The sequence below is a fragment of the Thalassophryne amazonica genome, chromosome 1 (assembly GCF_902500255.1).
Source record: "Thalassophryne amazonica chromosome 1, fThaAma1.1, whole genome shotgun sequence".
Classification (NCBI taxonomy): Eukaryota; Metazoa; Chordata; class Actinopteri; order Batrachoidiformes; family Batrachoididae; genus Thalassophryne; species Thalassophryne amazonica.
This window is the reverse complement of record NC_047103.1, coordinates 2,951,749-2,979,217: the sequence shown is the minus strand read 5'-3', so window position 1 is coordinate 2,979,217 and position 27,469 is coordinate 2,951,749. Positions and strand designations below refer to the sequence as shown.

The 27,469-nt window shown below is 42.0% G+C and overlaps 1 protein-coding gene across 1 annotated transcript in view; it reads right to left on the bottom strand.

Moving 5' to 3' along the window:
- inhbaa (inhibin subunit beta Aa) overlaps positions 1 to 15,165 on the bottom strand; it is a 33,385-nt gene extending 18,220 nt beyond the window's left edge. Inside the window, exon 1 of the mRNA XM_034184141.1 lies at positions 14,658 to 15,165. Coding sequence (XP_034040032.1) covers positions 14,658 to 15,165 — 508 coding nt within the window. The remainder of the gene's footprint in view (positions 1 to 14,657) is intronic.
- Positions 15,166 to 27,469: the final 12,304 nt, after the last annotated feature.

Here is a 27,469-nt window from a genome sequence, read left to right as displayed (position 1 = left end):
CTTTTTAGTCTTTTTTCGTCCTTTTTTTCTTTTTCCATACCGTCCCATCATGTTCTGATTTGGGGTTGTAATGGTGTTTTTGGGGTTTTGTGCACTAGGACAGAAAAAGTGATCAGGTTGGAAGCAGCTCTGGCGCATCCACAGTGTTTGGTTCTCTGGAAGTTGTCTCCTAACAGCTCGTTTGTCTCGCTCTAATCCTCGTCCATTTACAGCAGATGGATCTTTACAAAGTTACGTCTCAACAAGTCATCAAACTGGATCCGTGGACCCCATCTGTGCTGCGTCTGAACACTCACACGTGTACCTGAACACATCATGACTGTTTGGTACCGAAAAGAAAGGCAGCTGCTTCAAGCGTGCGGCCGGAGAGGAAGCTGAAGAGCGTGAGTTCAGAACCTTCTCACAGCCATCTCAATTTGAGCCGTTCTTCAGACGCTCTGTAGGCACAGTGACTCAGCACTTTTCATCCATTGAAGCTTTAAGGTGACATCAGTGTTTATCTGCACGTAAAGCGAGCGCCAATACATGATAAATGCACATTTGAGCCAAATATTACACAACACTCCCATCAGCCCCTGGGGTCTATTTTGACTGTGATTTGATTTATAAGACGGCACATCACCGCTAACAAAGCTAAACAGCAGCTCGTGCCAACATGTGAGTCAAACAGTGTTTGGTATGTTGTTAAAAACACCAGCGGCTTCACCATCGGTCTGATTCAGTCCCCAATAATCCCTCAGCTGGATCGGCACTTCAGTTATCAACACCAACACACACTTCAAACCGAAACAACTGTTGTGTGGGCCGCTGAAGAGGAGGTACTGCTGGCCCACCACCACCAGAGGGCGCCGCCGCCCCACAGGAGCAGCCTCGGTAACAGCTGTCACCCATCACCTGAGACAGCTGACGGCAATTATCACTGGGGTATATCAGCAGGACGGCATCTCCACCTCATCGCCGAGATATCGTTCTACCTGGAAGGTAATAATCTCAGCTGAATGCTTGACAGTAACCTTTGTGATTTTTGTGAGTGATTGCAGACTTTTTTTCTCCAACGAGAGGTGGAGGTAGCTTCCCTGCCGTACAGGTTGCTGGGTGCAAACGCGCCCACGTTAATTGTGTTCTTGTTCCTCGCCAGCAGTACCAGGTCCGACATGCGGAGGCAGTGGCCACCTGGGAGTTCGGAACTTGGCGGCTCCAGTATTCCCGGGGTCCTGTGGCGGAGGAAACCGTGTGGTTCCGGTTCTACTTTGGAGAGGCGTCTCCTATCTTCGAGCCTGCCCACACGACACCTTTGTGAATTGACCTTTGTCCATTGTTGTAATTTGTTGTGTTTGTTGTGCACGTTCGCAACAGTAAAGTGTTGTTATTTGACCTATTCCATTGTCCGTTCATTTGCGCCCCCTGTTGTGGGTCCGTGTTCCTACACTTTCCCAACAACAACCTTCAAACCGACACAACCTTCAAACCGACACAACCTTCAAACCGATACAACCTTCAAACAGATACAACCTTCAAACCGATACAACCTTCAAACAGATACAACCTTCAAACCGATACAACCTTCAAACAGATACAACCTTCAAACAGATACAACCTTCAAACCGATACAACCTTCAAACCGATACAACCTTCAAACAGATACAACCTTCAAACCGATACAACCTTCAAACAGATACAACCTTCAAACAGATACAACCTTCAAACAGATACAACCTTCAAACCGATACAACCTTCAAACCGATACAACCTTCAAACAGATACAACCTTCAAACCGAAACAACCTTCCGAAACAACCTTCAAACCGATAATACCTTCAAACCCATAATACCTTCAAACCGATACAACCTTCAAACCGATACAACCTTCAAACCGATACAGCCTTTAAACCGACACAACCTTTAAACCGACACAACCTTCAAATCGACACAACCTTCAAATCGACACAACCTTCAAACCGACACAACCTTTAAACTGACACAACCTTTAAACCGACACAACCTTCAAACCGACCCAACCTTTAAACCGACACAACCTTCAAACTGACACAACCTTCAAATCGACACAACGTTCAAATCGACACAACCTTCAAACTGACACAACGTTCAAATCGACACAACGTTCAAATCGACACAACGTTCAAACCGACACAACCTTTAAACCGACACAACCTTCAAACTGACACAACCTTTAAACCGAAACAACCTTCAAACCGATACAACCTTCAAACCGACACAACCTTCAAACTGACACAGCCTTCACACCGGTACAACCTTCAAACCAATAGTAAGTCCCTTCGGCTTCTCCCTTGTTTTCACTTGGGGTCGCCACAGCAGATCCAAGGCAGATTTGCATATTGATTTTTTGCTCAATAGACTCTTCAAACCAACACCAAAATGAAAATAGCTAAAGTGGAAGTGCTGTTCAAATCTGGTGACAAACATGTCTTTTCAAACTACAGGCCAGTCTCACTGTTACTACAATTTTGGAAAAGGTATTTGTAAAGAGGTTAAATGATTTTATATCTAAACATCATATTCTAAATGAACATCAGTCTGGATTTAGAAAAAATCATGCTACTTCATTCATTGTAATTGATTTTGTGGAACATATTACAAATGCAATTGAAAACAAGTGCTATATTGTGTGTGTGTGTGTGGGGGTCAATTTACAGAAAGCATCCCCACTCCAAGAAAATAAAAGTAATTTAAAATGGTAAAACTTCATGTGTCATTTCACCTGAAAGAAAACAAAGAGGAGGAGACGTAATGGCAGAGTAAAGCCCTCAGCGCGACTGCTGAGGTGCAGGTGGTGGGCGACGCCCAGCACATCGTGATTGGATCCACATGTGAGCACGCGGGCGTCCTGTTAGCAGACACACGCCCTGCATGTGATGTGAAACCCAATCTGTGTAACTCTGTCAAAGGGCGGGTAAACAAATGAGGTGAGGAGGCATTAGCGCGGCCTTGCCGTCTCCTGGGAGGAATGTTCCTAATGCCAAACTCGCTCATCATCAGCTGCATGCTGTTTTACGGCGGGCTCCTATTTAACGGGCCTTTTGTCCTTCTGAAGACATTTTGTTTGGGCGGATCAAAGCTGGAGCACAGGCAAGAATAATTATTGGACCAGAATCAAAGATTCACATTCAGATGGGTTACAGAAACCTGTCATGGCCCGGCCGCGAAAACGATGAGCAGCAGCAAAACGCCAACAGGTACGGCACTCTGTCCCACCTGAGCCTGGTACCGATTAAAAACCCAGAGAGTCTGTGTGTTCCCAGCCGCCATCAGACTGTGACTGGTGCAGCAGCCGTGGCACGTCTCTGCAGTCGCAGCCACACCGCCTCCAGAACCACGCTGACCCACGCAGGACCCACTGTGGCAACCCCAAGCAAAAGGGGAGCACTGGGTCCTCTGTCTCATCCGACCCGGTTCGGAACTCTGATCATCATGATGTGGACTCTGAGTTGGCACAGATTTTACTTCTGCACACAACTCCAGATCTAGGAACAGAAAGAACTGCTTTAAAAAGCATCTGTCCCTTTTTAATTTTCAGACTTTAATACCATCATCTAGTCCAGATGAAACCTGGATGAAGGTGACTAGAATTTCTTCTCTCTGAAAGCAGATATTTCCACAAACTCTGGTTCCGTTCCCGGAACAAGGAAAAACTGAACCGTGCATATGCGTTCCAAAGTGCCCACGTTGCTTTTTGTGCACATGTGCATGACAAGTGCACGCACACACAAACATCTGCTGATGTGAGCAGCTGCTGACATTTACACAATGCAGGATCTCGCAGCACATGGACGCCCCGTCCAGCTGCTCACGCTGACATTCTTTGGTTCTCATTTAAGACATGCAGCTAAAGTGCACGCCCGTGACAGTCATCCACCACTGGAGGACAGACTCATACGGTGGACATCATCCGTCCATCCTGAGCGAGATCTCAGAAGGGTTCGTATGTTGGTCATGTTGAGACCTATTGAAACCTGATCTTCTTGCTTCGGGTTTCAGATTTAGGTGTTCACTCCATCAGAGAGGTTGTCTATTTACAAAACAGAAAAAAAAACAAAAAACAAAATGATCCAGAAATGTTAAAATAAATGTTCCTGTAAATACGACATCAAGAACAAGTTAAGTTCATGTGTGCGATTAGTGTGTTGAAGCAGGCCGCTGCTTCGTTTTCAGGGTCGGTGTGTTAAGGTGGTTCCACTTTCACTGAATGTCGCTCGCATTAATATTACTATTATCTCTGGAACAGGATAACAATCTGCATCAATACGAGAAACAGAGTTTAGCCTCAAACTAAAAGAAAATATTGTATGTCCAGCTGGTGTATTGTGTCTGGTCTAAATCAGAGACACCAACAAATCCAGAATATATTCCTGAAAGACGTAAAAGTAACAGCAGCTGGACTGAGTCTGTACTGGTTTTTAATTTTGTTTAATAAAGTGATTTTATGTTGTGTTTTCCATTTCAGACGTCATCAGCAAACCAGAATCATCTCACGAGACAATAAAGTTTGAGCTAAATTAAAGTTGAAGGTCCTTCCCCATCAACTCCTTAGCAGGTTCATTCACAACGAAACACAAACTGGACGAGACTTCAACAAACGAGACACAAACTGCACGAGACTCCAACAAACAAAACACAAACTGAATTAATCTCCAACAAACGAGACACAAAGTGAATAAGACTTCAACAAACGAGACACAAACTGGACAAGACTTCAACAAATGAGACACAAACTGCATGAGACTCCAACAAACAAAACACAAACTGAATGAATCTCCAACAAACGAGACACAAACTGAACAAGACTTCAACAAATGAGACACAAAGTGAACAAGACTTCAACAAATGAGACACAAAGTGAACAAGACTTCAACAAACGAGACACAAAGTGAACAAGACTTCAACAAACGAGACACAAACTGGACAAGAACAAGACTTCTACAAACGAGACACAAACTGAACAAGACTTCAACAAACGAGACACAAACTGGACAAGACTTCAACAAACGAGACACAAACTGAACAAGACTTCAACAAACGAGACACAAACTGGACAAGACTTCAACAAACGAGACACAAACTGGACAAGACTTCAACAAACGAGACACAAACTGGACAAGACTTCAACAAACGAGACACAAACTGAACAAGACTTCAACAAACGAGACACAAACTGGGCAAGACTTCAACAAACGAAACACAAACTGCACGAGACGCCAACAAACAAAACACAAACTGAATGAATCTCCAACAAGCAACACACAAACTGAACAAGACTTCAACAAACGAAACACAAACTGGACAAGACATCAACAAACGAAACACAAACTGGACAAGACTTCAACAAACGAAACACAAACTGGACGAGACTTCAACAAACGAAACACAAACTGGACGAGATTTAACAAACGAGACACAAACTGAACAAGACTTCAACAAACGAGACACAAACTGGACAAGACTTCAACAAACGAAACACAAACTGGACAAGACTTCAACAAACGAAACACAAACTGAGCGAGACTTCAACAAACAAGACACAAACTGAACGAGACTTCAACAAACGAAACACAAACTGGACGAGACTTCAACAAACGAGACACAAACTGGACGAGACTCCAACAAACAAAACACAAACTGAATGAATCTCCAACAAACGACACACAAACTGGACAAGACTTCAACAAACAAAACACAAACTGGACAAGACTTCAACAAACGAAACACAAACTGGACGAGATTTAACAAACAAGACACAAACTGAACAAGACTTCAACAAACGAGACACAAACTGGACAAGACTTCAACAAACGAAACACAAACTGGACGAGACTTCAACAAACGAAACACAAACTGGACGAGACTTCAACAAACGAGACACAAACTGAACAAGACTTCAACAAACGAGACACAAACTGGACGAGACTCCAACAAACAAAACACAAACTGAATGAATCTCCAACAAACGACACACAAACTGGACAAGACTTCAACAAACGAAACACAAACTGGACAAGACTTCAACAAACGAAACACAAACTGGACAAGACTTCAACAAACGAAACACAGACTGCACGAGACTCCAACAAACAAAACACAAACTGAATGAATCTCCAACAAACGACACACAAACTGAACAAGACTTCAACAAACGAAACACAGACTGCACGAGACTCCAACAAACAAAACACAAACTGAATGAATCTCCAACAAACGACACACAAACTGGACAAGACTTCAACAAACGAAACACAAACTGGACAAGACTTCAACAAATGAGACACAAACTGGACAAGACTTCAACAAATGAGACACAAACTGGACAAGACTTCAACAAACGAAACATAAACTGGAGAAGACTTCAACAAACGAAACACAAACTACACGAGACTCCAACAAACAAAACACAAACTGAATGAATCTCCAACAAATGAGACACAAACTGAACAAGACTTCAACAAACGAAACACAAACTGCACGAGACTCCAACAAATGAAACACAAACTGAATGAATCTCCAACAAATGAGACACAAACTGAACAAGACTTCAACAAACGAGACACAAACTGGACAAGACTTCAACAAACGAAACACAAACTGCACGAGACTCCAACAAACGAAACACAAACTGAATGAATCTCCAACAAATGAGACACAAACTGCACGAGACTCCAACAAACGAAACACAAACTGAATGAATCTCCAACAAATGAGACACAAACTGAACAAGACTTCAACAAACGAGACACAAACTGAACAAGACTTCAACAAACGAGACACAAACTGAACAAGACTTCAACAAACGAAACACAAACTGAACAAGACTTCAACAAACGAGACACAAACTGAACAAGACTTCAACAAACGAGACACAAACTGAACAAGACTTCAACAAACGAAACACAAACTGAAGGAATCTCCAACAAACGAGACACAAACTGAACAAGACTTCAACAAACGAGACACAAACTGAACAAGACTTCAACAAACGAAACACAAACTGAATGAATCTCCAACAAACGAAACACAAACTGAACAAGACTTCAACAAACGAGACACAAACTGAACAAGACTTCAACAAACGAAACACAAACTGAATGAATCTCCAACAAACGAGACACAAACTGAACAAGACTTCAACAAACGAGACACAAACTGAACAAGACTTCAACAAACGAAACACAAACTGAATGAATCTCCAACAAACGAAACACAAACTGAACAAGACTTCAACAAACGAAACACAAACTGAACAAGACTTCAACAAACGAAACACAAACTGAACAAGACTTCAACAAACGAGACACAAACTGAATGAATCTCCAACAAACGAGACACAAACTGAATAAGTCTTCAACAAACAAAACACAAACTGGACAAGACTTCAACAAACGAGACACAAACTGGACAAGACTCCAACAAACGAGACACAAACTGGACAAGACTTCAACAAACGAGACACAAACTGGACAAGACTTCAACAAACGAAACACAAACTGCACGAGACTCCAACAAACGAAACACAAACTGAACAAGACTTCAACAAACGAGACACAAACTGGACAAGACTTCAACAAACGAGACACAAACTGGACAAGACTTCAACAAACGAAACACAAAATGAACAAGACTTCAACAAACGAAACACAAACTGAACAAGACTTCAACAAACGAGACACAAACTGAACAAGACTTCAACAAACGAAACACAAACTGAACAAGACTCCAACATATGAAACACAAATTGAACAAGACTCCAACAAATGAAACACAAACTGGACAAGACTTCAACAAACGAGACACAAACTGAAGGAATCTCCAACAAACGAGACACAAACTGAACAAGACTTCAACAAACGAAACACAAACTGAAGGAATCTCCAACAAACGAGACACAAACTGAACAAGACTTCAAGAAACGAGACACAAACTGAACAAGACTTCAACAAACGAAACACAAACTGAATGAATCTCCAACAAACGAAACACAAACTGAACAAGACTTCAACAAACGAGACACAAACTGAACAAGACTTCAACAAACGAAACACAAACTGAATGAATCTCCAACAAACGAGACACAAACTGAACAAGACTTCAACAAACGAGACACAAACTGAACAAGACTTCAACAAATGAAACACAAACTGAATGAATCTCCAACAAACGAAACACAAACTGAACAAGACTTCAACAAACGAAACACAAACTGAACAAGACTTCAACAAACGAAACACAAACTGAACAAGACTTCAACAAACGAGACACAAACTGAACAAGACTTCAACAAACGAGACACAAACTGAATGAATCTCCAACAAACGAGACACAAACTGAACAAGTCTTCAACAAACAAAACACAAACTGGACAAGACTCCAACAAACGAGACACAAACTGGACAAGACTTCAACAAACGAGACACAAACTGGACAAGACTCCAACAAACGAGACACAAACTGGACAAGACTCCAACAAACGAGACACAAACTGAACAAAACGTCAACAAACGAGACACAAACTGAACAAGACGTCAACAAACGAGACACAAACTGAATGACTCTCCAACAGAGATGCAAACTGAACAAGACTTCAACAAACGAAACACAAACTGAACAAGACTTCAACAAACGAAACAAACTGAAAAAGACGTCAACAAACGAGACACAAACTGAATGACTCTCCAACAGAGATGCAAACTGAACAAGACTTCAACAAACGAAACACAAACTGAACAAGACTTCAACAAACGAGACACAAACTGAACAAGACGTCAACAAACGAGACACAAACTGAATGACTCTCCAACAGAGATGCAAACTGAACAAGACTTCAACAAACGAAACACAAACTGAACAAGACTTCAACAAACGAAACACAAACTGAACAAGACTTCAACAAACGAGACACAAACTGAACAAGACTTCAACAAACGAGACACAAACTGAATGAATCTCCAACAAACGATACACAAACTGAACAAGTCTTCAACAAACAAAACACAAACTGGACAAGACTTCAACAAACGAGACACAAACTGGACAAGACTCCAACAAACGAGACACAAACTGGACAAGACTTCAACAAACGAGACACAAACTGGACAAGACTCCAACAAACGAGACACAAACTGGACAAGACTTCAACAAACGAGACACAAACTGGACAAGACTCCAACAAATGAGACACAAACTGGACAAGTCTTCAACAAACAAAACACAAACTGGACAAGACTTCAACAAACGAGACACAAACTGGACAAGACTCCAACAAACGAGACACAAACTGAACAAAACGTCAACAAACGAGACACAAACTGAACAAGACTTCAACAAACGAGACACAAACTGAATGAATCTCCAACAAACGAGACACAAACTGGACAAGACTTCAACAAACGAGACACAAACTGGACAAGACTCCAACAAACGAGACACAAACTGGACAAGTCTTCAACAAACAAAACACAAACTGGACAAGACTTCAACAAACGAGACACAAACTGGACAAGACTCCAACAAACGAGACACAAACTGAACAAAACGTCAACAAGCGAGACACAAACTGAACAAGACGTCAACAAATGAGACACAAACTGAATGACTCTCCAACAGAGATGCAAACTGAAAAAGACTTCAACAAACGAAACACAAACTGCACAAGACTCCAACAAATGAAACACAAACTGAATGAATCTCCAACAAATGAGACACAAACTGAACAAAACGTCAACAAACAAAACACAAACTGAACAAGACTTCAACAAACAATACCATAGAACTGTCTTGGGTCCTGGATGACAACCACTCAGACAACCAGTCCATCACCACATCTCAAATATCACCATCTATCTGCTGCAGCCAGGTGAGACATGGGTGTGTCCTCGACCTTCTCAAACACCGAGACACCTGTGTCTTGGATCCTGTCGAGAAAAACTCCCCACATGGACTAAATGTGGTGTCTGATGTTCCCTCAGAGTGTCAGTGAGCTTCCTCATCTGAGTCTCACTAAGGAACTGTTCATTGGACACAAAGTCATTCCAGCAGGACACGAAGATCCTCCACAGAGACCTGGGACCAAAGACATCCAGTCCTCAACAGTCTTCAATTTATTATGTATGATAAGTCTTAGTTATTTTACAAGTGATTCACAGTTTCAGAGTTTGCTCATTACACGTCGTAACAAACAAGGGGCATTAAAGCCAAATAAATCTGAGGATATTTACTTTTTCTTTAAATATCCAAAGTGATCGTTAACAGAAACAGTGACTTCAGGAAGCCAACAGTGTTAATATGAAATAAATGGCCTCACTTATCTTCATGAAGACATCAGATCTTTGAGGACATGTTTTGGTCTTTCAACAAGAGAAAAGTTTAACTTTAGATTTAATGCTTAGATTGCAGTCAGCGTGCATGTCTTCACGTGCACGGTGGACCTGGACACAATCTGTGGCTGTTTAAGAGCAAGTGAGTCATCTTCATCCTCTCTCAGCCACAAAGCATCTTTGGCAGCACTTCACACATCAAAGCAGACCACTTGATGCAATGGCGACCAAAGCCAGCCGCCAGCGATCCAAAACAGCAGCTCCGACCGCCATAAACATGCCATAAACACGCCAACGACACGTCACGCGACACGCCGGGCCGCCGTGATGGACAGGGGAGGAGGGGAAGAGGCACACGTCAAGAAAGAAGCAAAGAAGAAATGGAGCAAAGAAGAGAGGAGAAGGAACAAAGGAGATGAGATAAAGAGTAAGAAAGAGAAATCAGGAAAAGACATGAATTAAAAAGAGAAGCAAAAACAAGGAAAAGAGAATGAAAAGCTAGAGTTGAAAACATGAGAAGAAGGAAGGATCACGATGAAGCATAAATAGTGTTGATGGGGAAGAAAAGATGAAAGAATGATGGAGAGAGAATCAGATCAGATTTATGGGACATCCTGAGGATCTGTAGCATTCAGAATATCTTTCAGGAATATTTCTCTCTGTCTGAGGTGACGATGGTGTCACATAGGATTGCAGGATTGACGGTGACAGACCACAGGGTGCTGGCCTGACTGCGAGATGCCACGCCTGAAGCTGATTCAGCACACTGCAGTCTGTGTTGGAATGGACTCTGCTGTGGGAACATGATGGCATGAGGACTGCTTGTGGAATAAATGCCTGCAAGGACTTCCCATCAATTGCATCTTCTTTTGTTATGTTGTTTTGATTTTGTGTTTTCTGTTTCTTCTGTTTTGTAAAACTTTGTAAAAAAAAATGTAACTGTTAGAATGGCCCAAGCAGAGGGTCACCCCTTTGAGTCTGGTCTGCTTGACATTTCTTCCTCATATCATCAGAGGGAGTTTTTTCTTACCACTGTTGCCTGTGTTCTTGCTCTGGGGGTTAGTAAGGTTAGACCTTACTGTGTGAAGCACCTTGATACAGCTTTGTTGTGATTTGGTGCTATATAAATGAAAATAAATTGAAATTGAAAATTTTAATAAATTGAAAATTGACATCAGAATTCTGGTGTTCCTCAGGGATGTGTTCTGGCTCCTACTCTGTTCAGTGCTTGCATGGAGTACTAGGTGTTGGACTGGGTGTTGGACAGCAACAGGAAACTACATTAATACATTACACACTCCTTTGACACAATGCAACCTTAGATAAAGAAAGCTCACTCCCCTCGAGTGACAGTGCACAGATATAGAGTGCACCACATTTAAAGACAGGTGAACAGGCGATGAGTGTCATACAGCAGAGGACCCAACCTTAACACTCAGCACGGAATATTTTCTGCTGCTTAAATAGCAACTTGCACTCGCATGCACTCCAAAAGGACTTGTGCCATGAGATTTAGACAATGAGTCATAGACCCTCAGGACAAGACCTTCTGTTTCAAAAGAAGAGACATGAGGAGCATCACCCTGAGCGTCACCTGCTACAGCATTTTGTCCATGTGGTCCATTTGTCTGGACATGACGCTGCATGCAGGTGTCTCAGTGTTGATGATCCCAGCGGCTTCACTTGGCTACAGCAGATATATGGTTACTTTGGAGAGGTGGAGTTGCCCAGTGTTCTGTCTGGATGGTTGGCATCCAGGACCCAGGGTGGTTGTGTAATGGATGCAGTGACACGTGATAGTGACGCATGCTCCTGTACCTGACCTGACCTGATCAATAAAGTACTTTGTTGATAGCATTCAGAGATTTCCCAGCGTACTGCAGTCAGCCAAGCAGATCTGAGGGTTGCTAGTTTGATGCCACTGACGGTCTGATGATGCCGCGATGAGCAGCTTATTCAGAGGGAAAGGTCAAACAAGGTTCTGGCGCACAGAAAGATGTGGAATGTCACTAATGATGTGTTCAATTAAGTTGAATTAGCCTAATTGTTGTGTGTGTGTGTGTGTGTGTGTGGATGCGGGTTTGAACACTGTTTCTGCATCCAAAAAATAATTACTCACGTCCCTGAATACATCAGCCATTCCTGACAAAGTTCACAAATGGAAGATACTGTCGCAGCACCACAAAACAAACAAACACTTTTTTACACTTTACATTTGAATGAAGTGAATAATCAGACACACAAAGCATAAAGCACAAAGCATAAAGCACTGCTTTGTAGTTTATGTCCTATATGTAAGAGATTCTCCTTCTCATCATTTCTGTCTTCGTCTCACTCGTCTGCCAGTGGAGCAGTGGGGTGGTTTTCTTTGTGGGCTCACAGTTTCAGTGGGCTCACAGACAAATTAATTTACAGACACACACACACACACACACACACACATTCATAGAGAGACACAGTCACAAAGAGACAGACACACATAGATTCACAGACAGACACAGACACAAATTTACAGTCTCACAGACTAACAAACTTAAAAACACCACACAGATTCACAGAAAGACAGAAAGAGACAGATACAAATGGACGCACACACACAGATTCACAGAAAGAAAGAGACAGACACACACAAATGGACGCACACACACAGATTCACAGACAGACACAGAAAGAGATGGACACACACAAATGGACAGACACGCACACAGATTCACAGACACACAGTCAGAAAGAGACACACACACACAGATTCACAGACAGACAGTCAGAAAGAGATGGACACACACAAATGGACAGACACGCACACAGATTCACAGACAGACACACAGTCAAAAAGGGACACACACACAGAAGGACACACAGATTCACAGACAGACACACAGTCAGAAAGAGATGGACACACACAAATGGACAGACACACACAGATTCACAGACAGACACACAGTCAGAAAGAGATGGACACACACACAAATGGACAGACACACACAAATTCACAGACAGACACAGTCAGAAAGAGATGGACACACACAAATGGACAGACACACACAGATTCACAGACACACAGTCAGAAAGAGATGGACACACACAAATGGACAGACACACACAGATTCACAGACAGACAGTCAGAAAGAGATGGACACACACAAATGGACAGATACACACAGATTCACAGACAGACACAGTCAGAAAGAGATGGACACACACAAATGGACAGACACACACAGATTCACAGACACACAGTCAGAAAGAGACACACACACACACACAGATTCACAGACACACAGTCAGAAAGAGACACACACACACACAGATTCACAGACAGACACACAGTCAAAAAGGGACACACACGCAAATGGACAGACACACAGATTCACAGACAGACACAGTCAGAAAGAGACACACACACACAGATTCACAGACAGACAGTCAGAAAGAGATGGACACACACAAATGGACAGACACGCACACAGATTCACAGACAGACACACAGTCAAAAAGGGACACACACACACAGAAGGACACACACACAGATTCACACAGACACAGTCAGAAAGAGATGGACACACACAAATGGACAGACACACACACAGATTCACAGACAAACAAACGGTCAAAAAGGGACACACACACAAGGACAGACAGGCACACGGATTCACAGACAGACACACAGTCAGAAAGAGACAGACACACACAGATTCACAGACAGACACAGACACAGATTTACAGTCTCACAGACTAACAAACTTACAAACACCACACAGATTCACAGACAGTCACACAGAAAGAGACACATACACACAAATGGACGCACACACACAGATTCACAGAAAGACAGAAAGAGACAGACACAAATGGACGCACACACACAGATTCACAGACAGACACAATCAGAAGGACAGACACACACACAGATTCACAGACAGACACAGTCAGAAAGAGATGGACACACACAAATGGACAGACACACACAGATTCACAGACAGACACGCTCAGCCACTGTGGTTGTTTGAGATCATGATGTGTTTTTTGAAAGCCACATGAGGTGATGACAGTTGTTTTTTGACTGAACGAGGACGCAGGTGGAATTAAGCAGGTTGACACACACAGACACACACACACAGTGTGTTTTCATCACTTCAGAGGACTCCATCAACACTGAAACCTGCTTCATAAGCAGCATAAACAAACTCTCACCTTAAAGACTAATTACTGGGTTTCTGAAGACCAGCTTTAGTGTCTCAGTGGGACTGGAGTCCCCACAAGCAGACTGATGTCTTCACAGCATGTTGAACACACACACACTGACAGCGTCACTCACCAGCTTCGGCGAATGTGATGATCTCTGTCGTCTCCTGTGGGTCATCCATGCCACCCCCCCACATCGTCGTTACTCCGCCTCCTCGTCCTCCCCGCCCTCGTGGCTCCTCCTTGCCGTCGATTTGCACGCTGCCGTCCTCTGCCACGTGCCCCACATGGAGCTTTCGCAGGGCGTTGAGCAGCGCTGCGCGGGGTACTGGTCGTGTAATGTTGGGGCGGGCTTGGAGGTGCAACATGTTGAGAATGTGTCTCTTCACTGCTTCCACCATATCCTGTTGGGGGACCGCCACCACCTCCTCGTCCTGGCCGTGTCCTCCTGCCAGGTCTGCTGCTGCTGAGTCTCCTTCATTCCTCCGCATCCTAGCCAGGGTGCAGGAGGGACACTGGGATCGGGATTCAATACTCGGCGGCTGCTGGTGGACTGTGGACGGTTTGGACAACAGGTCTGAGGATGAACCACAGCGGAGGAGGAGCAGGACAGTCCAGCTGAGCAGAGGGACAACAGACATGATTGGCTGCTGAAGGAGTTTTAGTGATGCTGAGAGACGCCGGAGCAGAAGAGTGGCGGGAAAATCTGCTTTTTAGAAGTTGGGACAGAAATTGGAGAGAGACGATGGAAGGAATTCACCTTCCTGTCCGTCTATCTTGTCTCTCTCTCTTGCTCGTTGCCTCCACAGAACTTTGGACGCTGCAGAAGTTCAACTGAGCTCACAGTCCACCTGCGAAAAGCGAGGGAAGAAAAACTGCTGAGAAGATGAGTAATCCTTCTCTTTTTTGTCGAGGACAGATGGCTGCAAACGTGGAGGCGTCTCCAGAAAGACAGAAAAATGTGATGAATGGACGATGAGGAGTGCTTAAATTCACTCAGACACTTCGGCTAAGTTGTCCGGGATGAAACCGTCTGTCTTTCTCTGTCCTCTGTCTCTCACTGTCGTTCTTCACGCACCAGTTGATAGTCGGACTGTCGTCCTTCTTTTTCCTCCTTCTGCTTCTTTCTCGTTCCCTCTGGCAGCCGTCTACCATAATTATACCTCCCTCCCTCCTCCCTCCATCCCTCTCCTCCAGTCTCCTCCCATCCTCCTCTGACTCATACTAACTTTTACCTCTTTTCTCTCTCTCTCTCTCTGTCATGGAGCATGGTCTTTACTCCTCCCTCCCCCGTTCCTCCTCCCGCCGTTGGTGAGTTTTGAGGGGAAAATCCTGGGATGACTTGGACGCAGTCCGTCTGTACCTGACTGTCTGCGTTTGTTTGGTCTGTTCGCCATGACGCGCCACGCCGGTGGGCTGAGTGGCTCACAGGTTTTGGTACAAGTGAGGATTCTTTTGGGCGAGTCATGCAGATCCAACTTAGTCCAGGAGGTCTGTTTTCTGTTTGCAGGATTTAGCCGGTTTAGCGGCGAATGTTCTGAGCTGATTTCAGAAGAATTTATCACAATCTGTGGATGACTTAAAGAGGTGATCACCTGTGGGATGTTTACGTCAAGGCTTGATAGTAAGATGTGTTAACATGCTTCACTTTCTGTAAAGGAAACAAAGTGTCCAAATAAAAGTGGCTAACATGTCCTCTCTCACACTAAACCAAGTACAAAAACAGATTAGGGTTAGAACTGTCCCATTCATCGGTTAATCTGGTACCAATCGATCAGGGAGGAGACAAAGTGACAATTTACAGATGGCTCAGGCTCCCTGTCTGTGTCCTTGGGTCACCCCAGTCCACCCAGCTGTAAACACGTATTGGCCTCAGCTGGAGGAGTAGTCCGCAATGGACTGGCGTCCCACCAGGGGGAATCATAGAGTCTGATCTACCTGAAAGGATTGAGGGACTGGGCTAAAGCGGCCAACAGCGACTCATCAAATCACCTCGCTAGGCTAGTTAACACCTAGCTTATTAAAACATACCTAATTAATGCACGTTGTCTGCGTGTTGATTTGGTGACATCCGGCTCGTTCACATTTACAGCTGTGATGTTTGCTGTTTGTTTACGGTGATAAATTCCACACTGACGACACACGAGCTGCTGTGCCGCCTCCGGCAGGCCGCCAAAACTTCCCGTGTTACAACTTCCTGCTCTGACTAAGGTCTTACTGAATAACCAGCAGGCTTTTTTCTTCCTAAATTTGGTGAAAATGTGGCGCAACACAAACAGTGATATTTTAAACGTTGCACAATCAGATGTTACGTTCAGCACTTTTTCTCCCATTTTTTGCTAAGTTAATTTTTGTGTTTTTTGTGACTATTCTTTTGTTCAGGCAGCTCGTCAGTCATAATACAGACACTGACCGGATAAATATTGTTCTGTCTATAAAGGACCTGCTGATGTCTCTCTTTCCACATCACTTTGATCATTTGGAAGTTTTTTGTTTTCTTCTGGAAAAGCTGCAGTTTGTCTGAGTTGATGTCAGTTTTTATAGCTGTCTAATAACTGGACGCTTACGCAAACCAGGTTTGTCTCATTTCTCATCAGCCCCTGTTTCCTGACACAAAGAACGCCTCACAAATCCTCCAGCAACAGAGTTGCTCCAGCAACACAAATCCTCCAGCAACACTGTGTTTTGATACACACATATATATAGATATTTATTTGTACATTTCTCTTGAGATTTTCTGTCGACACACACAGGGGTGGAGCCAGAAATCTTTGGTGGGATTGGGGGGGGCGGGGGTCTGATTCATCACCACTGGGCAATCTGCTTATTCATGGAATGACAGTGTAATGTTGTCACTGATATTTAAAAATATATATATACTGGTAGTAAGCATTCAGAAGTATTGAGCTTTTTCCAATGGATGAAATTCTTCAAAATCCTACTAACAACACCCCATAATAACAATATAAAAAAATTTTTTTTTGAAATTTTTGCAAATTGATTAAAAAAAAGAACTCACATATACATAAGTATTCACAGTCTTTGCTCAATACTTTGTTGATGCACCTTTGGCAGCAATTCCAGCCTCAGGTCTTCTTGAATATGATGCCACAAGCTTGGTGCACCTATCTTTGGGGAGTTTGGTCCATTCCTCTTTGCAGCACCTCTTCGTCTCCATCAGGTTGGATGAGGAGCATCGGTGCACAGACATTTTCAGATCTCTCCAGAGATGTTCAGTAGGCCACAGGTGGACTAATAGGGTGCCACTCAAAAATAAAGTCTTGGCTCTTGTAGAGAAGAATAAACCAGAAGCTAACAAAAGCTGGAGTTTTTAACCTAACCAGACCCCTCCTACAGAGAGGCCGACTGCTATAGGCTAGTGACTAAACAATTGCTTTAATTAGCACCTATTGTGCTCTAGTTAGCACCCTCCTAATGACAGGGTAGCTGTCCCTCCTAACGATGGGACTGACGCTTCTCCTGATGACGTGAATGACTCATTACCATGAACAAAAGACTGAAACTGCTTTGACCTGAGTACCCCATTGTAAACAGGGGACAAAGCGTGTCTCAGACCCCCTCCCTGGTTATGGCTGGGTTTCAACTGTTTCACATACAATGCCTCCTTCACTCCTCTCTCAAACCATTTCTTCTCTCTGGCTAAGATTTTAACTTCCTTGTCCTCAAACGTGTGGTTAGTGTCATTAAGGTGGAGATGTACTGCAGGCTGAGGTCCACTGGCGCCCTCTCTGTGGTGCTGGTATAGCCTTTTGTATAACGGCTGCTTAGTCTCACCTATGTAGTGTTCATTACAGTTTTCCTGACATCTGATAGAATACACTACATTGCTCTGTTTGTAACTAGGGATCCTGTCCTTAGGGTGAACTAATTTCTGTCTCAAGGTGTTAACAGGTTTAAAGTAAACTGGGATTTTGTGCTGTCTGAAGATCCTCTGTAGCTAAATAAGGGAGAGACACTCCTCTTCTTCTTGTCTCCGTCTCCTGTCTGTCTGGTCTCTTTGTTCTTTGGGACTTCTGCACTTTGTCCAGAGACCATCGTGGGTACCCACATACCGCGGGGGCTTTCTGGACAAGTTGTTGTTCTTTAGCCCTTCCCTCTGCAGTTGTGGGCACCTGTAGGGCTCTGTGTTGAAGAGTCCTGATCACCCCGAGCTTGTGTTCAAGGGGGTGGTTTGAGCCAAAAAGCAGATATTGGTCAGTGTGAGTGGGTTTTCTGTAAACCCCTGTCTGGAGCTGCCTGTTCTCTCCAATCCTAACATCACAGTCCAAGAAGGCTAAATGGTTGTTTCTGGCATCCTCACGTGTGAACTTGATATTGGAGTCCACCGAGTTGATGTGCTCTGTAAAGTCCTCAGCTTCCTGTTGCTTGATTTCAACCCATGTGTCATCGACATATCTGAACCAGTGACTGGGAGGGATGCCCATGAAAGACGTCAAGGCTGTCTTCTCCACTAGCTCCATGTACAGATTGGCCACAATGGGGGATACCGGGGACCCCATCACACAACCATGAATCTGCCTGTAGTAATTCCCCCTAAACAGGAAATACGTGGTAAGACAGATCTCCAAGAGTTGGCAGATGTGGTCTGGTGTGAGTTTGGTCCTTTCAAGTAGAGACACATCCTCCAGCAGTCTCTGCCTCACAGCTGAGATGGCCTCAGCAGTGGGGATGCAGGTGAACAACGAAGTCACATCAAATGACACCATAGTTTCATCTGCCTCCAGCTGAAGGTCCCCAGCTGCTATTGGCTAGTGACTATTGGCTGTGCTAGTGCTATTGGCACCCTCCCAATGACACCTGTCATTAGGAGGGTGCTAACTAGAGCACAATAGGTGCTAATTAAAGCAGTTGTTTAGTCACTAGCCAATAGCAGTCTGCTCTCAGTAGGAGGGGTCTGGTTAGGTTTAAAACTCCAGCTTTTGTGGCTTCTGTTTGTTCTTCTCTACAAGTTGAGACAGAAGTCAGACTACCAGAGCAAGAATTTTAGCTGAGGAAGCTTCTGCTATTTGAAGTGAAACGTCCTCGCATCAAGCAACCCAGTCTAGTCGAAGATTCAAGCTTCTCTAGTATGGAAACCACCTGGACAACTGAGAGTCTTCACAGAAACAGAACTGTCTGTTGATTTAACTCATTAACAGTTGCAGAAACTTGCAATATCTCATTATACGGTGCATCCATAAAGTTTATTTGTACAGCACCTTTCAAGATACAATCACAAAATGCTTTACAGCAATTTAAGAAACACTGAATTGAAAAAATGCAGAAACTAAAAACAGCAACAACATAAAACTAGTTAAACGCATCATTCACAGCACTTCATTTTTTCCCCCACACTTTATGTTACAGCCTTATTTCAAAGTGGAGTAAATTTTTTTTTCTCTCAAAATTCTACACACAACACCCATAATGTCAATGTGAAAAAAGGTTTTGGAGATTTTTGCAAATTTATTAAAATTTAAAAAACTAAGAAATCACATGTCCATAAGTATTCACAGTCTTTGCCATCTTTGTCTAGCTCAGGTACCTCCTGCTTCTACTGATCATCCTTGAGATGTTTCTACAGTAGGGTGCCACTCACTATTATGGCCAAAAAAAAAAATTCAACTTTTTCCAGGTCCCACCCCCTAATTTTTTTCCTTTTATGAAGCATATTAACTGCTACAAGTTTAATTCAGATATATGGATATTTACAGGTAGCTCAATGGACTGATATGTTTCACATATATCGAGTAATTATGTATAAATTGTATAGTTGGGCGTCAGCTGAATCACTAACTTTAATGGCCAAAAATTTGTTTTAAACATTTTCCAGGTTCACAGAAATGATGGCAAGCAGTAGTTGTGATTTGCCCAAGAAGGATCGTGGTGTATGGGCTGGGTGGTGGAACTCTGACGACAATCGCTGGAAGCAAACTTCCTTCAAATCAACAAGTGCTACACACGTGAACTCTCATCTCTTGGCCATTTCAACACATTTGTGATAAAGGTCTACCTCAAAGCATGGTTCACATGTATGTGTGCGTCATCTGCTCCACAAAATGATCTGCAGCTACTGCGTGAGCTAGACAGCTACAAGAGAACAAATGAAGCTGTTGCTAAAGCTGCAGTAAAGTCATTCTCTGGACATTTATGGTACTTAAGTGAAATCCTGGTCGGCTTAGCATTCTTTGACTCTGCAGTGTCAGCTGATGTGAAGTCAGCCATGGTAAAAGCACTTGACAAGAAAACCACCGATCATCCTCAACGCATTGCCTTCAGTCCCACTGTCAGAAGCAGTTGCCTGACTTTGTATCACAACACACCAAGCAGCTTTTCACAGCACTGAATATACCACAACATTTCCTGATGAAGAGTCCAGATACATGGAGCAGTGATAATGATTACATTGTTGGTCAACAGAAAGTCTGAAAGTCGTCAATGATGCAGCTGAGCGAGGGGTGGCCTTGATTCAGGCATTCAATGGAGTTCTGACCAATCAAGAGGAACTGAAACAATTCTTGTTGCAAGTGGTGGAGAAACACTGCCGTGACTTTCCAAACACTAACAAGTCCAATTTTACTACACTCACCACAGCTGCTGTTGAAGCAACATCAACATCTGCGGACAACTAATTAATATTGTGACAATTTCAGTCATTATTTGTGCTAATCTGTTTTTGTTCAAAAATCACTTAAGTTCTGAAGTAACTGCTAGCAGCTGCTAGTCTTCATTTTAAGGATTTCTGCAATATTCTGATCTTTTTTATGTTAAAACAATTATTATTTGTCATATCCGAATTTTTCGAAAAATTCTAAAAATTACAAAACTTTGAAACTGTTGAGCTACCAGTAAATATTATTAGAATACATCCAAATTTTGTCACCTTTTTTCTTTTCATATTATGAACAAATTTGGGGGGTGGGACAATGAAAATTAGAAACTTTATTTTTGAGTGGCACCCTATTAGTCCACCTGTGGCCTACTGAACATCTCTGGAGAGATCTGAAAATGTCTGTGCACCGATGCTCCTCATCCAACCTGATGGAGACTAAGAGGTGCTGCAAAGAGGAATGGACCAAACTCCCCAAAGATAGGTGCACCAAGCTTGTGGCATCATATTCAAGAAGACTTGAGGCTGGAATTGCTGCCAAAGGTGCATCAACAAAGTATTGAGCAAAGACTGTGAATACTTATGTATATGTGAGTTCTTTTTTTTTTTTAATCAATTTGCAAAAATTTCAAAAAAAAAATGTTTTTCCAGATCTTTTATTCTTGCTCTTGGCTGGTCAGGGGGGATGCGCATTGAAGGACATATCCTGATCAAAAATGACTCCAAGATTTCTCACAGTATTACTAGAGGTCAGGGTAATGCCATCCAGAGTAAGGATCTGGTTAGACACCATGTTTCTAAGATTTGTGGGGCCAAGTACAATAACTTCAGTTTTATCTTAATTTAAAAGCAGGAAATTAGAGGTCATCCATGTCTTTATGTCTGTAAGACATTTCTGCAGTTTAACTAATTGGTGTGTGTCCTCTGGCTTCATGGATAGATAAAGCTGGGTATCATCTACGTAACAATGAAAATTTAAGCAGTGCTTTCCAATAATACTGCCTAAGGGAAGCATGTATAAAGTGAATAAAATCGGTCCTAGCACAGAACCTTGTGGAACTCCATAATTAACCTTAGTCTGTGAAGAAGATTCCCCATTTACATGAACAAACTGTAATCTATTAGACAAATATGATTCAAACCACCGCAGCGCAGTGCCTTTAATACCTATGGCATGCTCTAATCTCTGTAATAAAATTTTATGGTCAACAGTATCAAAAGCTGCACTGAGCTGTACTGAGCTGAGCTGTACAAAATGATGCAAATTATTGGTTGAAATAAAAGGATTAATAAATGGAATAGTTTTGACTGTGTTGAATGTTTGGTCTCCAAGGTAAAAGGTCAAACAAGGTCAACATCTGTTGGATTCTATGACATGTGACATATATTGCCCTGCCTGACAGATAGTGCAAACTATTCCTTATTAGAGCCCTATTAACCCAAACAATAATTTGCATCATTTTTTTTACTGAATTTTAGCAACTTTAACTTTTCACCCCTATACAAACTGAAATTGACCTTTGTCACCATTTTTGCTGTTTTTACCCCATAACTCCAGAACATTCAATCACAGATAATCCAAACTATACCTTTTTGGAATTGTTATGATCAGACAAGTAATGTGATATAGTTTTTAGCATGATTGGAGCATTTTTAAAGTTTGACCTCTGTGTAATTCTTCATTGACCCCTACCTGGCTACAGCTACCACCCTGGGATGGCTATCATACATTTTTGTGTAGGCCATGATACACTGAGGCTGGATTCTAAGTTTTGTTTATTCCCCTTAAGTGGTACAGATTTGGTCAAAATGGAATATAACTGTTCAGTGAACATGATACCCCTCAGCCCAGGTCGCAGAGGTTGTGTGAAGTCCTCTGAAGGAACTGAACTTTATGCTTAATTCTGACTGCAGCCCAACATCAGCCATCAGCAAACCAAAACAGGATCAATGTGATCAATTTATATTCAATGTTTCCGTGGTTCTGGTTGTGAGGATGATAAACGGGGCTTTGCGGGGTTCTGTGGCTGACTGGATGCTGGCCTGTTCCAGCAGAAATTTTTTTTTCCTCTGTTGTGTCACACGCCTCTCGTCCAGCTGGCTGCACTCTCACCAGCATGTGGTCCGTCACCGTAGAGATCTTGGAGTCACTGCTGAGTGTAGAGGAAGCGCTGAAGACGTCTGGGATTCTCCTCTTAGTGGTGATGACATCATCAGCACGGTGAGAATGCGTGTGAGTCGTCACACCTGTGTGAGGTCACTGCTCGCCATGTGGCCTCTGAAAACAAGTGTCTGCGCGAGCGGGTTCTTTAAAGATCTCCTCCTGAGTCATCACACCGCTGGAACAGAACCCCGACAGGAAAGAACCGTCGTGAAACATCTTCAGGTGGCGATCCAACAAACAGACCAAAGGCATCCCAGAAGTTCAGAAATAGTGCACAATGAATGTGGTACGCATTCTGAGAATGGTCAGAATCTAGTATCAAATCAGCAAACACCTGACCTGATGTTTAAAATTTCCAAGAACCCCAAACCTAACACGAACCAAGAACCAATCATCAGTCAACATGTTCATTGTTCAGCCAGTCATGTGATCATGTCAGCTATGTCCTTCATAGTTCATGTCAATCTCTACCTCATTTACGTTGTTACCATTATTTGTGATCATATTAATGTTGTTTACATTGTTTGTGTTGTTCATGTTCTTTACATTACATTGATTGATTTTCATGTTGATTCAATCAATCAATTTATCAATCAATCAATTTTTTTATATAGCGCCAAATCACAACAAACAGTTGCCCCAAGGCGCTTTATATTGTAAGGCAAGGCCATACAATAATTATGTAAAACCCCAACGGTCAAAACGACCCCCTGTGAGCAAGCACTTGGCAACAGTGGGAAGGAAAAACTCCCTTTTAACAGGAAGAAACCTCCAGCAGAACCAGGCTCAGGGAGGGGCAGTCTTCTGCTGGGACTGGTTGGGGCTGAGGGAAAGAACCAGGAAAGAGACATGCTGTGGAGGGGAGCAGAGATCAATCACTAATGATTAAATGCAGAGTGGTGCATACAGAGCAAAAAGAGAAAGAAACACTCAGTGCATCATGGGAACCCCCCAGCAGTCTACGTCACATTGTTCATTCACATTGTTTATGTTTACTGATTGATGTTATGTTAACTGATTTTGTTTGTTGATTCACATTTTTATGTTGATTCATCGTGTTTACATTATGTTGATGTTGACTCATTTGGTTGATTTTGTTTATATTGATTGACGTTCATGTTGATATATCGGTGTTTATGTTCATTCATGTTGTTTATATTGATTGATGTTTATGTTGAGTTTATGTTGGTTGATTTTGTTGATGCTGATTCATTTTGTTTATGTAGATTGATTGATGTTGTTTATGTTGATTCATGATGTTTATATGCTGATTCATGTTTACTTTATGATGTTGATTATGTTGATTGATCTTTTATGTTTATTGATTTTTGTTTATGTTGATTGATTTTTTATGTTGATTGATTTTGTTTATGTTGATTCATGTTATTTACATTATGTTGATTGACTTTGATTATGTTGATTGAGGTTCATGTTGATTGGTCAATGCTGTTTATATTCATTCATGTTTTCTATATTGATTGATTTTCTGTTGATGTTTATGTTGATTGATGTTGATTGATGTTTACATTATGTTATGAGACTTTCAAGTCTAGACTTAAGATGCACTTGTTTCCCTTCGTATGGCTACCATAATGGATATTGTTTTATTGTGCTTTTTATTTTTTTCTTTTATTTGTGCTTTTTTTTTTATCTTTTCATTTATTTTGCTTTTTGAATTGTTTTGTGTGATGTGCCTTGAGGTGCCTTGTGTGATTTGGTGCTATATAACATGAATAAATTGAATTGAATGTTGATTCATGTTGTTTACATTATGTTGATTATTTGATTGATTTTTATGTTGATTCATGTTGTTTATGGTGATTGACTTTGATTATGTTGATTGAGGTTCATGTTGATTGGTCAATGCTGTTTATATTCATTCATGTTTTCTATATTGATTGATTTTCTGTTGATGTTTATGTTGATTGATGTTGATTGATGTTTACATTATGTTATGAGACTTTCAAGTCTAGACTTAAGATGCACTTGTTTCCCTTCGTATGGCTACCATAATGGATATTGTTTTATTGTGCTTTTTATTTTTTTCTTTTATTTGTGCTTTTTTTTTTTATCTTTTCATTTATTTTGCTTTTTGAATTGTTTTGTGTGATGTGCCTTGAGGTGCCTTGTGTGATTTGGTGCTATATAACATGAATAAATTGAATTGAATTGAATGTTGATTCATGTTGTTTACATTATGTTGATTATTTGATTGATTTTTATGTTGATTCATGTTGTTTATGGTGATTGATTTTGTTTATGTTGACTGATGTTAATGCTAATTGATTTTGTTTGTTGATTCATGTTTACATATGGTGATTCCTGTTGTTTATGTTGATTGATTTTTTTATGTTGTCATGTTGTTTACATTATGTTCAATCAAAGTTTATTTATAACGCCCTTTTCACAGCCTAGAGGGTGATCAAAGTGCTCCACAGTCAAGTAAAAACATAAAGAATAATTTAAGACAATAAGCAAATTTAAAACAAGCACATCAATAAAAATTTACATCCAAAATATTTACAGATAAGAACCAAATAAAATGCCAGAGCACTGCTGATTGTGCCAAAGCAATTCTTAAAAGGAAGGTTTTTAATTTAGATTTTAAAAGACACAGATCAGTGATGGTACAGATCTCAAGGGGGAGCTTGTTCCACAGTTTGGGTGTACCCAGAGAGAAAGCTCAGTCTCCCCAGTGGTGGTATCTGGACCTCAGAACCTCTAGTGCACACTGGTTAGAAGATCTTAAAACTCTGGCTTGGTCCCGATGTGTCAGCAGCTCAGCTAAGTATGGTGGGGCCAAACCGTTCAGGGGCCTGTACTACGAAGCAGGGTTACTGGCTTATCAGGGTAACTTCGGGAGTAAGTTGATGACGTGTGGAGTAACTTCCCGGTTAACCCGTACTACAAAAGGTGGATAGGTTTTGATCGAGGTATGCTGCCACAGCAACTTACACTGTGTGCCAAACCTCCGAGCAGGTTATGTTCTCGGTTAGCTTGAGGTTTTGGCTTAACCACTCCCTTTATAAGTACCGTCCATCCACCTTCAATCACTCCGAAGACAATGCCGGCCTACCTGGATGATCCGTTTGATATTGGGGCACAAATTGTGAGGGGCTCTCTTCACAGGGCGAGGGTTTTTAAAGACCGCCAGAATCCGCTGACATACCCGGACAATATTCTCTATGAAAGATATAGATTCTCAGCCGAGAGAATTCGTTATCTTTGTCAGCTGATCGGGCCAGAAGTCTGTAACATCATCCATCATACACTGTAAATAAAGACTGTTGTTTTTACAGGAAAACACTGGCAGCTGTGGTTACCAGGGAATTCCTGTAAAAAATACAGCAGTTAAATGTACAAAAAAGAGAGTGCTTGTTTGTAGATTTAACAGTTCCTTTAATGTGAGTCAGCCGTGGTTCATTCACTGTAAATCCATATACATATTATGTCTGTAATGTCATTTTTTACAGTGTAGCAATGCCCCGACGATCGAGCAGATAATGTGCCTTGTGCCTATTTTGCCAATGGACACTTTATGTATTCCATCAGTGATGCTGAACATCTGAGCAAGAATACTGTATGTCGTATGATTCGCAAGGTAGCACTTGCTCTGTCTAAACTGTTGGATGCATTTGTCGTTTTCCCTGGTCATTTATCCACAATGCAAATCAAAGAAGGGTTTTATGCAATCGCGGGTAATTACTAATATCAAAATAGGTCTAATGCATGTCCATTAATTAGGCGACATGGGGCTTATCAAGCTCTGAATATAAAGCTACCGTTCTGAAGGATGTTTTTATATTTCATCTTCACCTGCTGCTATTACATCTGACATATTGACAGGATTAGGAATAGCAATCATACAGTCAAGGTAGCCTATTTAGGAAACATTAAATTAACCTAAGATTTATTAGTAGGCCTATGCCCACTTCTGAATCGTGTTGCATCTCAGCGTAATTAATGAAAGAAGGTCATTTATGTTGATTCATGTTGTTTATGTTTGTTGATTTTGTTCATGTTGATTCATGTTGTTTATGTAGATTGATTTTATCTATGTTGTTTCATGTTGTTTATGGGTTCCACATGAACTATGTCTGAATGGAGCCGCACTGCGCCATCTAGTGGACAGCAAGTGTAATGTTCAGCTCTTTCTCTACGTCACAGCCTT